Raw genomic sequence first — 14,955 nt, forward strand, 5'->3', positions numbered from 1 at the left:
GCCAATACGGAAGTCTTAAAAACTGCAATGTACGCTTGAGGCAGGCTAAGAAGTACCGGAAACCACGTACACACCAATCCAAAAAAGGCAATCTTTACAGCAGAAATAAACATGTTTACAGCCTGGTTCAAAAATGAGTTTAGTCTAAATATCTGATTTCTCGATCGGCACACACTGTACGGGGATGAATTTTTCATAACGGGGCAGTTTTGAAGATATTAAGATTACGAGTTTTCCATTATGAGAGGCACAGCTGACTTGATTGACAGGCGGGAACACTGTAGCTGTTGGCTAGGAGGCTCAAAGCCGCCTCTTCACCTCACACTAGCTCGACATCGGTTAGGTTGAGTTCAGTATTTCCAATATGGCTCCTGCTGATGATTGGCTTCAAAACAGCGCTTCAAAAACAGATGGGTGACATCAAGGATAGTACGTCCATTATTTGTACAGTCTATGGTGAAACCACACCTTGTAGTTTGATAACTTTTGTTTTTGTGAAAATAAAACAATAAAGATATAACGCCTAATACCTGTCATAACCACTGACTGCATATTATGATGGACACTGTGCCTCTATTCTCTTCCCAATGTGAGATGTGAAGCCAAAGCACGTACAGAAGCAATCTGGCTAACATATGACAGACCTCTGCAACCCAAAACACACATTAAACTTACAGATAAAACGTCAAACCTCCCTCAGTTTGGTAAAGCTCATAGCAGAGCAGATTCTTGAGTTGGTTTATTGACTCTTTTGTTGGTGGTTGTTACGTTTTCTCTCGCTGTTCTTCTCTACTCTTCTTATCCAGTAAAGAACGCTGAGTCTGCATTTGTAAACAGAGCTGTCAATCAATCATCCTTTTAAAAACAAATAATTAAATCTAAGCCAAGAAAATAATCCATTTTGATATAGTCTATGGTCATAACAAATGTGAGATGTGAGAATGGAAAGTATCTTCTTATGTTCTTCACAGTATATAAGTCAAAAGATCTATGCTCCATCAGGAAAGATGTAGTAACTTAAATTTCACCGCACATACTTTTCTATCAGATAGTACTACAATACAAAAATGTTTAAAATATAACTAAATTATTAATAAATAAATAAAATCGCACTGACAGGTACAAACGAAATCTTTGTTGAATGTTTTAATTTGAATATCTTGACTCGTTTGTTTTTTTATAAAAAAGGTTAAATTAATATCTGCTCAGCTCTGGTGCTCCAGCTTTTTAATTCATATGAATGAACACAATTAGACGTGCCATCTTGAAACATTTTGCTCATACATCTGATATTTAAACTCTTTCGTTTGGCTTCAGTACGCTCTGAGGCTCATGGAGAGAAGAACAGATTTTCAGCACAGGACCTAAGTGCTTTTTTACGATCATTGTAAATATTGAACTCAAGAAGATGGATGAATTGGGGAAATGTAAAGTATTCATTGACATTTGAGTTGCCTCTGGTGTTAAATTGAAATCACCCTGAGCTGGTTAATGGGATGACATTTTTTCCCCTCATGCCTGTGCAGGTCAATGAGGGTTTGATGAATCTACTTTGGCATTCACACTCCTGATTTATTATTCATTGAATTCGACTGTGGTCACTGAGATTTAGACACGGCTGCTCTTTTTTTTTTCTAAATACACAGAGAATTGATCTGTTGAACATGCAGGTCAATTTATTGGTGTATCAAAGAGCTGTGTATGTTTTTATAGATGAAATAAAAAAATAAAAAACCCATACACCTCACACACATACTGTTAACTTATTTCACTTGTTTGAGACTTTGAAACTTAACTGGCTTTTTATGACATCCTAAATCTACATGAATTATGAATTACCCTCAGGTGTATTCTTCCGAAATACAATGAAAAGTGCTTGTAAACAAGAAATATAGCAGTAAATTACCTGTTTTCAGGGTAACAAAGCGGCTTCTGTTTGAGCAATGAGGAATAAAACATACCTGCAGGCTTTTTGAACATGTTGAGAAAAGGGGGACACAGATGTCAAAGATCTGGGACACCTCAACATGAAGCCATAAATCCAGACTGACCTGCACAAACCAGGATGTCTGGTCACTGCAGCAGACCCCCTGAATGTGTCAGGAACACTTCTCTGAAGTGGTGGTGCCTGTTGTTTGTCACCACTGTCATAAAGTAGGTAATCTCTTGATCATACTCAAGTCTGTTGACCACATTCACAGCTAACTACATGGAAATAATTGCAGCAGAATGAAAGCTTCCCCTAAGTGCAGCTTAGGTTTGCTATGGATACAACAAAGGGATTGAAAGCAGTGGATGGAGAATCAGTGTATTTCAGTCTGCTACACTTCTGTCATAAATAGAGCATTTATGATTTGCACTTACAGTTGTTGGGAATAGCTCCTCTGTGGAAGTTCTTGAAGAACATGGTTCTGCTGAGGGAGTCGTCCTTCCCAGTAAACATACATGAACATGACTCTTTGTTAATTCAACAACAGGAAACAGCAGGCTGCTGCTGCTGCAGAAAACAGCATTAACATGACTGTTTCCTTTCCCCGAAAACAAAACTTGATGGGTGACTGGGTTGCTGTGTAGGAAAATAACAGAAACTGCACTTTATAAGAGAAACAAAGGAAAAAAACCCGTCTGTTTTCTGAAAGATGCTGTCAGAATTATGACTCCCTATAGTCATCCACTAATTCGATCATAGGATACATTAACAAAGGAATTGGGAAAACAAAAAGTAAATGTGAGGGATTTATCAGGGGTAAATTCATTCATGGTGTACCAAAGAAAGCCAACTGAAGGAGTTGACCCTCTTGTGAGCAAAATCAACTGAACTGAATTGAAGACCTTAGCCTCCTTATATAGCCTTGCTCTACTGATTAACACCAGCTGAGGGAGATCACACGTGTTCACAGTAACGAATGATTACAGACACAACCTGTTGATCAGATTTGGATCTCTTCTTCCAAAAAAACCCCTCTTTTATCTAATTTAAGACTCTAGATCCATAACATGACACAGAGATTCACAATCATTTAAGAAATGTGTTTTCTTAACTTTCCTGGACAAAACATTACAGCTCTTTCTTTCTTACAGTTATTCAATCTCAGTTGTATTCCTTCTTTTATTGAAATGGTGCAGGGTATTTGCTAAATTGTCTCGGGTTCATCACAACTAACAGCTATTATTTACACAGCTAACTCTATATTTATCATGTTTTTCCCTCTTTCAATGATAACCACTGATTTCTAACTTCAAATTGAGGCTGTAGTGATAGTATTGCCGAACACTGACTTCCAGTTCCCTCTCATACGCTTCAGACTTCCCAGACGAAAATTTTACTGCTCAAGGCTTTGTCACTTCAGCCTCATTCAAGTTTCAAATTGTTCCCATTCGTTTCTCATTAGTTTCTCTTAAAATTCACCAGGAGAAATTTGAGACCATGACATGAGTCTTATTTGAGACCTAAATGAGAGATCTCATTAATGGCTAATTTTCTTTCCTTTTTTTAAAAATATATTTTTGGCCTTTTTGCCTTTATGTGATAGGACAGCTGAAGAGAGACAGGAAATGTGGGGAGTAGTGAGCGGGGGAAGAAATGCAGGAAATGGTCGACCTGCCGGGAATGGAACCGGCGACCCCTGCGATGAGTACTATAGCCTCTGTATGTGGGGCGCTTAGACCGCTAGGCCACCGGCACCCAAAGGAATCCACCCCTTTAATTGTAATAATCTGGCTAAATCCTGTCAGCCCTTTTGCGGCCCATATTTTTAAATATATCGTCTGTCATACCTGGAATGAAATCGCTATCTTTTGCAATTTCTCTCAAATACACTAAATATTTGTGAATATGTTTTCTTCCAAACAGACTTGGAAAGGAATGACCATTTTGTGAAGTCAAAGAAGAGATCATTTGACATCTAAATAACTGATCTTGCAAGTGGTTCAAATGTTTTAATGAGAATTGTAAGTTTGTGGACAATTACATTGAAATCTTAATTTTGCAGGGCACTTAAATGTTCATGAAAAGATGAGCTCAGGCTCTTTCTTTGTTCCATCTGAGCTCAACTTGAGACACAAAAACTGAGTCTGACAAAAACAAATAGATGAGGTTAGATTGAGACTATTGAGAGAGCTCCCTGATTTCTCCGCCTGAGCTCAAAAGGAGTCACAACACTTGAGAAATACCTGAGGATCATTTCAGATTTTGACGAGATCTCCTTTTGAACTGAAAGGGAGACTAAGCTGAGACTTTTTGCAACTTTTTTTTGAGGGCAAGAATGAGAAACAGGAGACATAAGCTATAGTCTAATTTTACTTTCAAACAGATCGCATTGTTGTCTAGGAGACATAAATGAAACACTTTTGAGATCTCCTCCTTAAATGTCTTTTCCTATGGGTTAGCAGTAGTCAACTATTTTAATTTGTTTCAAAAGTTGCAGAACAAGGTTAATATCCTCATTGACTGTGGCTAAGTAATTGTGAATATTTTTTGATTAGTTGAAGCTAAACAATTTCAATTTCCACTGATAAACAACATCAAAAAATCTCTCAAGTGTTCTAATTGAACTGGTTACATTTACTCTTGGGTCAAAAACTCAGATGTTACCATTCAAACATCATTAAAATACTTTTGCTCCTTTGTCAATGCAGACTGCCTCTTCCCTTTTCTTCCTCTTCTGCCTCGGAGACTTTGAGACAGTGAAAAAGGGAGTCAATTAGGCAATTTCACTCTTGCTATTTTTCCCTAACAAATCTTAATGAATATGCATTAGCATACAGTCAGCTTATCTTTGTTAGCTTGTTAATTTCTGCTTGGCTGCAAAATGCTCCACATATAGACATTGGCTGTTTTATATGAAGTTTATCAAGTATCTTCCAATGAGAACTGTTACGTGATATGGTTGTAAATGGGATAGTTAGAGCATTAATCTTGAACCTAAACAGTATGCTAGGTTGAAGGGACTGACAGATTAACTTATCTGAAGGTCATTGTATTGTCTAAATAGGTCATTCCACATATATGCTTTAAGAATAATCAGTCTAAGGTCTCAAGTTTTGGGTGTTGGAATGAGTCTTTTCCTGGTTTTCCACAATTGCAGCAGAAATGAATCCAGAGGAAAGGATATGGACTTATTTCACAATTGCACATAAATCTGTTGACATAAATGTCAAAGCAACTTTCTCCTGGACGTTTTGCACTTGTCATTTTCTATCTCAACGACGTTAAGAAAATAAAAGCACCGTGTTTACCATTAGCAAATAACAAGATGTCAAGCTTTAGAAATCTAATATCTTCTCCCTTTATTATCAACAGCTTAAGGCGGCGCAGGCTGTCAACTCAAACTGAAAAAAGAAAGAAGATAATAGTCATAACAAAATAAACTTTTATTCCCCCTACTGCTAGTTGATCAGAGTCCAGATGGATGAGTATGGTGAGAGGGTTATAACAGGTTGAAGTAGGAGATAGAAGTGAAGTGACAGTCAACCTGTAGAGACAGGAATGAACTTTCAAAGAAAAAACACTTCAACACTTTGATTCATTCAGATTTTTTTTTAATTAATGTTTTTTTCCATCATAAAGCCCTGAAGGACTCTTTAAAAACCCAGTTGAGATTTCTGAAAGCTTATTTATTGAAAAATAATCTTGTATCCTTTGTCTTTGTCCTCTGTCCTCCCCCTCCCTTCGTTTTTTCGCGACCACAGATGATTGCATTGAGCGATGTTGCCTCAGACTTGGGGTTCGGTCTGATAAATGACTCTGCCCATCATTGGAGGAGGGGAGAAAGAGCGAGGAAGATAACCTGGTTGTCCATCATCCTTTGTCCAAGTGCAGAGAGGAGATTGGATATTGACCCGAGGTTGCCTTCTCCAAGCAAAGATATTTGAAGACTCTGTCATGGAATGACGGAATAATCCCAAAGCTGCGTTCCTTTACAGTCACTGCTTCTTCATGTGGTTATTTTCCAACTGAAGCCCCTTACTTTTCCTGTGACGCAGTTCTAAATATGACATGTTGAATATCATTTGACCGGTCAGTGTATAGTAAGTACTACTATCCTGTAGTTTTAGGGTTAATGTGAATGTCTGTTTGTACTGTGGTTGGCAACAAATGCCCTTTTCCCTTGATCTTGATGATGCCTGCAGCCCTGTTCTGGGAAGTCTAACTGCTTTTCATCTGCAGCATGTTGGACTATTACAGCTGTCACAACAACTACAGTCCACTGAAATCTTGGCAGCTAGTCATGCTCACCTTCAGCTCCATGCATGCCTGATTCTCATCTCTCTATATTTACCATGATTGGAGGGAGCTGCCTCACTGCAACATCAGGCAATTTTTCACAGCTCTACACCCGTTCAGGCCTGTGGGTTGTCAATCTGTGTCTTACTCTTTCGTGTCTGTCCCTCATCTGTCCTGTCACTATAGGCAGTCTCTGCACAGCGCCACCTGGCCATGGCGAAAGTCTCTACAGGGGCAAAGACGTCTGTATTTGGGGGAGTGTCCTGCACAGCTGAAGAGGAGGGGTTCCCGCTGGAGGCCGCACTCCCGCCGTACCACTGAGAAGGCTGGTAGGATGTGGTTAATTTCGGAGTCTACAACCTCGCACTGCACCTCTAACCTGAGGGGTGAAACAAAGGAGAAAAGGTCTCTATATACACCCTAAAATAACACATCACTGGGTTAAAGTCAGGGGAAATATCTCTGCTTTTTTCAAAGGTTTACTTTGAAATTCAAGTAATAAAACTTATTTTCATTTGAGAGAGGTAACAGGAAAGTGGAATTGGCATAACCTCAAAAATAAAAGGAATGTAGCGACAGGAAAATAGAGAAATTTTATCACTTTCATCTCACTTCAGAGGCCAATTTTAAAAGAGAGCAAAAAAAAAATTGGAAAAGAAGCGACAAAGAAGTTGGGAAAACTGCGAGGCAGGTATGCGATGTCAGCGTGAGGAAGATAAGTTGTGTCAGAGAGCAAAGCTGAACTACGAGGAGGAGTGAGAGAACAGAAACAAAGGGGAACGGCACTGTAAGCCGACACAGAGGGAAGGAAAGTTAACTCAAAAGATACTTGGCAGATGAAACAAGAGGAAAGAATGAGAGCTGAAAGCAGTCAGGAGGGGGATTTTAGGAGGAGAGGCTCAAACACCAGCAGGCTTTCAGTCTCTCTGCTCCAGAAGTGGTGACGTCTCAAACATTTTGAGTTCAGCTGGGTGGAGTTGGTACAGTAAAACAAAAAACCTGGTGAGTTTAAGTTTAGTCTCTTAGTGTCAACTTATATCACAGAAAATATTATTTCTGGCACTGCAAAGGTACACGACAGGTTTAGGTGCAATTTTGCTTAGATGCAGCAAACTGTCAGGAGCCTTTCAGTTGCAGAGCTTCTTTTTCCTCATAGGGTCTTGATTTTATTTAGACTGTAGGCCAAAATATTGTTTTCTTATTTTCTGATTCTTGTCTTTTATGACAACTATATTTTGACTGAAGTTGATTAAGCATAATATATGATATATGTTGATAATAATATATGATATCATTATATATGAACTATCATGTCATAATCATGATTGTTGCAGACATGACTTAAGTGCAAATAATGCTATCAAAGGTTTATATGTCTCCATTTCAAGAAGTATCAAAAATTGTCTTCTCTCCTCGGGGACATCCCTTAAGGTTACGTCAAAGGAGGAACTTACAACGTATTTAAGTGAACAATGGTTGTCTGAACCAGTGTTTCCCACACATAGACAACACATGGGTGGGCAACCCAAGTCTGTCTGCAGACCATTTTTACATTTTCCTTTAGGGTGTGACAACGCTTCATGCTATCAGTGAAGTAGACAATCTCTGTCTCTGTCAACCCTTGCGTCTGTAGAGAAAAAAAAGAGAAAGATTCCCTCCTTTTGAAGTGCAGTTAGTTGCTGCCAATCTCCTTCTGCACTCTTATTTTTGGATTGTTACAAAAAACAACGTTGTCAACAAGCCTCATCCACTCGTGGATCACCTGTTGTGGAACATTTCATCACATGAGCTGTGTTATTTGGAGTTGATGAATATTGTCATGCAGAAAAGAGAAAAGGTATGAGGCGGGGCAGGAGAGGCTGTAATAAAAATAGAGTGATGATCATATATTGTATGTCACTATTTGCCACAGGTACATCGTCATCCTGTGGGAAACACTGAAAACCGACTCACCCTCTGAGGGCCTCCTTGTTGTTGATGAAGCGGAAGTGAGCAGGTTCACAGATGAAACCAGCTGAGTTGCACGCCTCCACACAAGACTGACCCTCTTGAGATACAAGCAGCCTGAGGGAGCTGAGAGGAGGCCAGGCAGCGGGAGCCGTCACATTAGATGCCCAGCCGGCGGCAGTAGAGTTGGGAAGGGGTACAAACAGAGGTCCTGTGATCCTGCTGCCTCCAGCAGACCCGGGTCTTGAAAGGTTTGCTGGAATGTAGGGGGGCTCTGGGAAGCAGAAGTCCTGGAGGTGACAGATATGTAGAGCTAGTAAGTGCAAGCATGATGTTATCACCAACTGATGGAAGAATAACTAAGAGTGTGTCTTTTATTATGTTTTTAGACAGACAGTGACGAAGCATGGTATTAAATCTTGTGATAAACAGGAATCTAGTTTAAGTGTCTCCTGGCATAAAAACTGTAGTGCTGGCTCTTGTATCTAAACTAGCTGCCAGTCAGGGGCAGACTGAGGTTGTTGAGAAACCCTCTGCAGTTTGTCAATCTTCTAGTGTGGGATTATTAAAAAAATATCAGTCTTTCATCCTCATCCTCCATCATCATCATCACCACACTTCTGCTCTCTCTCCTCATTCATTCCTCGGCTTTAGAGCCAGAGGGCAGAGAGGTGGATCGTAATGAGAGTTAGCATTGTAGCTTAACCAGCAGTCTACATACATGGAGGGCAGGGACACTGATTCAAACTCACAAGCAGAGTTACACAGTGTGCTAGGTGTTGAAAGCACATATTTTTTTGTCCAAAGCTTTCAGTTGAACATGATCCTCACCTGATGCTGTATGTAGGCGTGCACTCTTTCCAGCATCCCCTCACAGGTGTACTCATAAGGCAGATATGGCTCAACCTGATGATTACACACAAAAACACACAGACACAGTTTTGACCCATCATTGTTTCCACATTATTTTGCACTTACTGTAGTCTACTTTATATGCTGTTTCTTCATTGTTCACGTTAATTGCAATAAATTGTCTCTTCTCCCTGTTAATTGCTGCTGATGAATGTTTCTATTGTGAGATTTCAGAGAAGCCTAATCACTGTGTGCCACTGCCTGGAAACTAATTAGGCTTTATTTGCATACCAATAGATCATCTCCTGCTGTGATGTGCCTGTATTAAAACTAAGGCACACTTTTAATTGGCCTAATTAAAGAGGTGCTGGAAATATTGTACATATCTACTCTTTTGTGTGTCTCTTTTACCAACATGTTCAATACTCGCTAACAAAATATCTGACAAAAAAAGGATTCAACTGCCATGCTAGCATTAATACAAATTCAGTTAGCTGATTTGATGAACTACTTTGTGTTGTTCATATCCTGGTTTGAAATCAGCCACACTCTATGGAAAATGAAAAATGTGGCGTCTTATTTGACTTCAAAGAAGTTGTCACAAAAGAGTAACAGATGGAAAGACTTTTCTCCACATTTCTCTGAGGCTAACAGCCGACCAACTTCAGACATTCGAAGTGGCTCGTCTCTATACCCGAATGCAAAAGACCTGCCTTTGTAAATGATACACGACTCACTTAATTGCATTTCCAATCTGAAATCAAAGCAGTCGACGGTTCAGCCATGTGTGAAATCAGACTTGGCCCATTTCAAGTGAAAAGCACTGAGAAGCAAGTATGCAGAGATGATGCAATTTAAAAAGTTACACACGCTGCAAATCTGATCAAAGCTTTACGTTAATCTACTTTGTAAGCTGAAGCAGAGAGTAAACACGTGGACAGGAGGGCACCCTGACATAACAATGAACTGTATCTAACAATCTCACCATCCTTTGGTTTTAATGAGGCATCTGACAAAGAACATGCATACCAGACTAACTTTTTCATCCATGCGAAATACACTCAACTTTAAGACAAGGAGAGTTTAAATCAATGGCGGCTTGGATTATTGAATCATAATTTAGCCAACGATTGTTTGGATGGAGGGAGAAAGATTTAAGTACAGAAAATGAAATGAAAAGAGACAGAAAGAAGGGAAAGAAGAAATGAAAGAAAAAAAAACAACAAGGGTGAAAGAGAAAGAGAGAAAACCACAAAGAAAGAGATGAAGAAAGGATTTATTGGAACATGAGGACTTGTCAGCCAGCCAGAGATTGCTTTGTCCCACATGACTGAACTTGAGCTTCTGTCACACACACAAACACACACATACAAATATACGTACACACACATACACGTATAGTGTGTTAAATGAGTATCTTGAAGTGAGTGGCTGTAATGTGAAGGTAAGGCTCTAAGTGTTGATTAGTCGATGAGAGTGAATTCAGTTTCTCTACAATTGAGTTAATTTGTTGGTGTTCAGATGAAAGCAAGGAAAGGTGTGTGTGTGTGTGTGTGTGTGTGTGTGTGTGTGTATTCTGGGGCATTGTGCCTCCAGTGAAGGGTGACGGGGTGACAGTGCAGACAGAGACAGAGCAGTCAGCCGGTGCTGCTGAACTGTAGCCTGTCTGACAACACAGACGAGACGCAGAGATGAGAGCAAATACAGACAAACACACACACACACACACACACACACACACACACACACACACACACACACACACACACACACACACAGACACACGCACACACACACACACACACACACACACACACACACACACACACACACACACACACACACACACAAACACAGACATACTCAGCTATCACTGCAGATATCAACTTTCCTCTAATCTCCATGCACACTATTTCTAATCTGCTGAAGGCACAAACTATTACAGCGCGTTTAAAGGACCATGCAGACAGCTGTCGCACATCATCCCTCTATGCCCTTCAGTCGAGACTGATACTTTTCGGAGCAATCAGAGCACATTCAAAAATACCAAAAGGAATTAAATAGATGGCTGACATGCAGAGGAGCAAGCCTGCAGCCCTAACATGGCTAATGTGGTGACATTAGGCACAGTATGATGTAGTGGGCATCTTTTCTTTTACTACCTCTTTTTAAAATATCTCCTGGGCAGCCAAGGTTCTGCAAACACATCTCCTATTAACTGTTATTAACTAAAAAAACATGGGCTGACTATATGCCCTTGACCATGAGAGCCACCTTCAGAATAGCCATCCACTGCTGAATGTCTCAATTTCATGTATTAGATGCACTGGCATCTTAAATTAGCTAAAGATCATCTTCCTGATATATGAAATTCTGTGAAATGTTAGCCTGGTTCACACAAGTCTCCCATTTGGATGCTATCAACAGTTGATGTGGTAACTCAGTCTGCTCCTCTCTCTCTGGTAGCTCACTTACCTCTCTACATTCTTTTCACATTTTCTTCCTGTTTGTCTCACTTTCCAGAAAGATTTCATCTCCCTGGTTGACTCCTTAATTAACCTCTCTCCCACTCTTGGCACTTCCTCGTGTTGTTAAGATTCTCGATCAGCCCACATTTCATGCATGCAAAAGTTCAGCACTCTGCAATATCAGGAGTCTTCCTACGTACTGGCAAAGTTGCCCTGGAAGGCTTCACTGTGGCAAAAGCTAGTTTGCAGTCATATCCAAGTAGAGAAATAAACAGTTTATCAAACTCACAGTGACATGAGGTTCATCATGGCCCCTTACATCAGCTATGCATACAAAATGTGATGTTTTTTGAGAGGACAACTGAAGAGAGACAGGAAATCCAGGGAGCAGAGACAGCAAATGGTTGAGGCCGAGAGTCGAACTAGCGACCGCTGCAACAAGGAATAAAGCCTCTGTATATGTTGCGCACTTAGACTGCTAGGCCACCAGCACCCATAAATGTGATGTTTTCATTTTGTTTCTTTTCTTAAACTTTGATGTCAAACAGATACAGTTTGTTGAACTTCAGGGTAATGAAAATTCAAATTTTAGAGTTTTGTAGCACTGGGCAGATTGATAAACGGTCATAAGCTCCTTAAAATAGTCCAGATAGCTCTCACTATTCATCCTCAAATAATCAAGGATGATTTCAGGATGTATTAGTGAAAAATTTCTCAGCATATCCATGACGCTGAAGACTGCTCTGCTCTCAGTGTAAAGAAAAGGCTCTCCCATCTCATTGTCTGACAGCTTACCTTCATCTGGGGTTTTACAATGCACAGATCTCTCTGCCTACTCCTGTGAATCATGGTGTGCAGCGGGGTAAGCGTACCTTTGTCCTCATGATTTCCCTGATGGCAGTGTCAAACTCCAGCGAGTTGTTGTAGTCCACTGTCATTACGTGAGGTCTGCCAATGTACTGCTCTGCATACGGGTGCTGTGAGGACACCTATGAGACAAATGTGAGGCTTCCAGTTAGAGCTCTGTATATTTAAAATACATGTTTTGATCACAGTGTGACTGTGGGGAGTTTTCTTACAATGATGTTGCTGTCCTTAGTCATGAAGCCTTTAATGTGTAATATTTAGTTGTCCTAAACCATAATCATATATTATATTCTCTAATGTAGCAGGTCAGCTATTTGCTGCATTTTTTAGACATGCCTTCGGAAAACATACTGGACCCAATGAGTCTATTTCAATACTTGAACACAGTGTTCAAAATAATGGTTAGTGCCAAAGACCGTGAACAAGGAACACCATGTTCAAGCCTCTCATCAGACACCTACATGTGTCTTCAGACACACTTTGTGCCAGTTCCTTTTGGAGGATCTACAGTTGAATAAAGGTACTTAGCCACTTGGCTGGTAATGAAAGTTTCAGTCGCCAAAATACTGGTGATAGGAGTCAAAAAATAAAAAATATTTTTCTTACTTCTCTAGAAGTGGGCTTGCCTCTGAAGAACTCGTGATTGAGTGAGCTGTGAGGTGGGTGGAACTTGGGCTGCAGGAAGATGCAGCCATTGGCTATTGCTTCAAGAGGGGCGGGCCCTTCGTAGGGGAAACCAAAGCCGATGAAGAGCTAAGAAAACAATCATAATGATGAGTATCAACATGTTTTACATCAGTCACTGTGAACTGTTACTTGACAAATTTTAGAAGTATTTAAGGTGAGAAATCCAAATGAGAAACAGAGAAGTGAAGCTGCAGCTAGGCCTGTTTGCTCTCAGAATGACATCAGCAGTGAGAATCCAGCTGATAAAGCGCTGTGAGCATGTGTGAGTGTTTGTGTGTGGTGTTTCCTTCAGTGTCTTGCCTTGGCCTTGCGCAGTAGTTGCTGCAGCTCATGCTGCGGCAGAAGGCCGTGGTTCTTCACAAAGGCCGGGACCTCCGGAGGTCTTTGGGTCTCATAGTAGACTGTGCCGTGGACCTCCATGTATCTGTGAAGAATCTGCAGGAAACCTTCCTTACCCTGCTGGGAGAGGTGGGGTAAAGGCGGGGGTTGGTGAGATTGAGGGCAAAAGGTGAAAAGAAGAGAGTGCAGGGATGAAATTGTTCCGGAAAAGAACAGAGAAGAGCATGACTAAAAGATTTGTGTTGAAGTACAGTATCTAATCTCTGTATGATGCTGTCAGCGTTTGGTGTCAGTACGATTGTATTGAGTGTAAACATGCTTTTTGAAATGGACCTCATCCTTTAATCCTTTTTTTGCAGCAAAATCCCATTATAACAAGATAAATAAAGACACTTTTGTCCAGCAGTCAGTGAACAAAATCTATTTCTTTAAATGTGTTGCTTGTGAACAGTCTTTTTGACACAGTGCATTGTTCTTTTGGTGAGTATGACAGTCTCACAAGTAAATAAATTGTAAAATATACATAGAAGAGCAAACAGAAATAGAAAAGTAACTGAAACAACAGTAGGCTGTAGGTTTGAACTGAACCACCCTCTGCTCTCTGCAGCAGCTACTGTTATTTGATTTGTAAGTTCATATTGGATACACATCAGTTAACTGCACCCTGCTTATTCTATTACCTACAGAAGAGGTTCATTGATTGTGGACTGAATATGAGCCTTTGAAGCAGAATCTGGTGTATGATTTATTCAAGGAATCAACAGGTTATTTACTGAAAGGACAACAGAATAGAAAAATAAAATGTCAGTGTACTTAAAAATGCTATTTTGCTTTGGCTTGTGTGAAAATGTTTCACTTTCACATATTTGCAGCTCTGCATTTATCTCCACTTGCTTTTAACATTGCATCTGTGCTGTGAGGGAGCCAGAGCGCCGCACTGTCAGAGTCAACATGGAGCCCAATGACCGGGAGGACCAAATATCTAACCAGCATCAGTTAACAGCCAAACCTGCATCATGTGAATGGAGCGTAACTCTGGGCCAGAGTATCGACTGGCCGACTGGTGTTAAGCAGCTTACTGTATCCCTGCACTGTGGTGTGCCCCCCCCCCCCCGCAGCCGTAATTCAAGGCTGTAGTAATCGATAGCTTCCTCTGTGAGGATTTTCCCAGCCAATTAGGAGATTAGCTCAAGCGCTAAGTGCAACAGACAACATGAATTAGCAGAAGGAGAAACACTGGTGAGGAGGAGTGCAGATCCTATAACCTGTACTTGTAGCAATTGCTTTCTCTCTCTCTCTCTCTCTCTCTCTCTCTCTCTCTCTCTCTCTCTCTCTCTCTTTCTCAACATGCTTTGGATTAGGGCTGGTAATAGGTATGTTCTGCTGTGCTGATCTTTATTCCACTCTTGTAGGATCAAGGAAATAATTTGCAAGACGATGTTTACATGTTAAGTTTAATGTACATAGCATGCTGGCAAGAAAACACATCTGCTGACCTGTTGCTGTGGCTTTCAAGCTTGTTTGAGAAATTGGACATTTGTTGTTAAAATAGATGTCTGCACAAGATTC

The 14,955-nt window shown here is 40.4% G+C and overlaps 1 protein-coding gene across 2 annotated transcripts in view; it reads right to left on the reverse strand.

Moving 5' to 3' along the window:
- Positions 1-5,524: 5,524 nt before the first annotated feature.
- The window catches only part of LOC117815275 (alpha-1,6-mannosylglycoprotein 6-beta-N-acetylglucosaminyltransferase B), a 154,792-nt gene continuing 145,361 nt past the window's right edge, over positions 5,525-14,955 (reverse strand). Inside the window, exons 13-18 of one of the 2 annotated variants that reach the window (XM_034686897.1) lie at positions 13,348-13,506; positions 12,967-13,113; positions 12,366-12,482; positions 9,005-9,079; positions 8,180-8,463; positions 5,525-6,605 (exon numbers count right to left, since the gene is read on the reverse strand). In XM_034686897.1, the coding sequence (XP_034542788.1) occupies positions 6,407-6,605; positions 8,180-8,463; positions 9,005-9,079; positions 12,366-12,482; positions 12,967-13,113; positions 13,348-13,506 (981 nt within the window). In that variant the 3' untranslated portion in view covers positions 5,525-6,406. The remainder of the gene's footprint in view (positions 6,606-8,179; positions 8,464-9,004; positions 9,080-12,365; positions 12,483-12,966; positions 13,114-13,347; positions 13,507-14,955) is intronic. The other variant, XM_034686896.1, reaches the window with a different exon arrangement.

This window comes from Notolabrus celidotus, chromosome 7 (genome assembly GCF_009762535.1).
Source record: "Notolabrus celidotus isolate fNotCel1 chromosome 7, fNotCel1.pri, whole genome shotgun sequence".
NCBI lineage: Eukaryota > Metazoa > Chordata > Actinopteri > Labriformes > Labridae > Notolabrus > Notolabrus celidotus.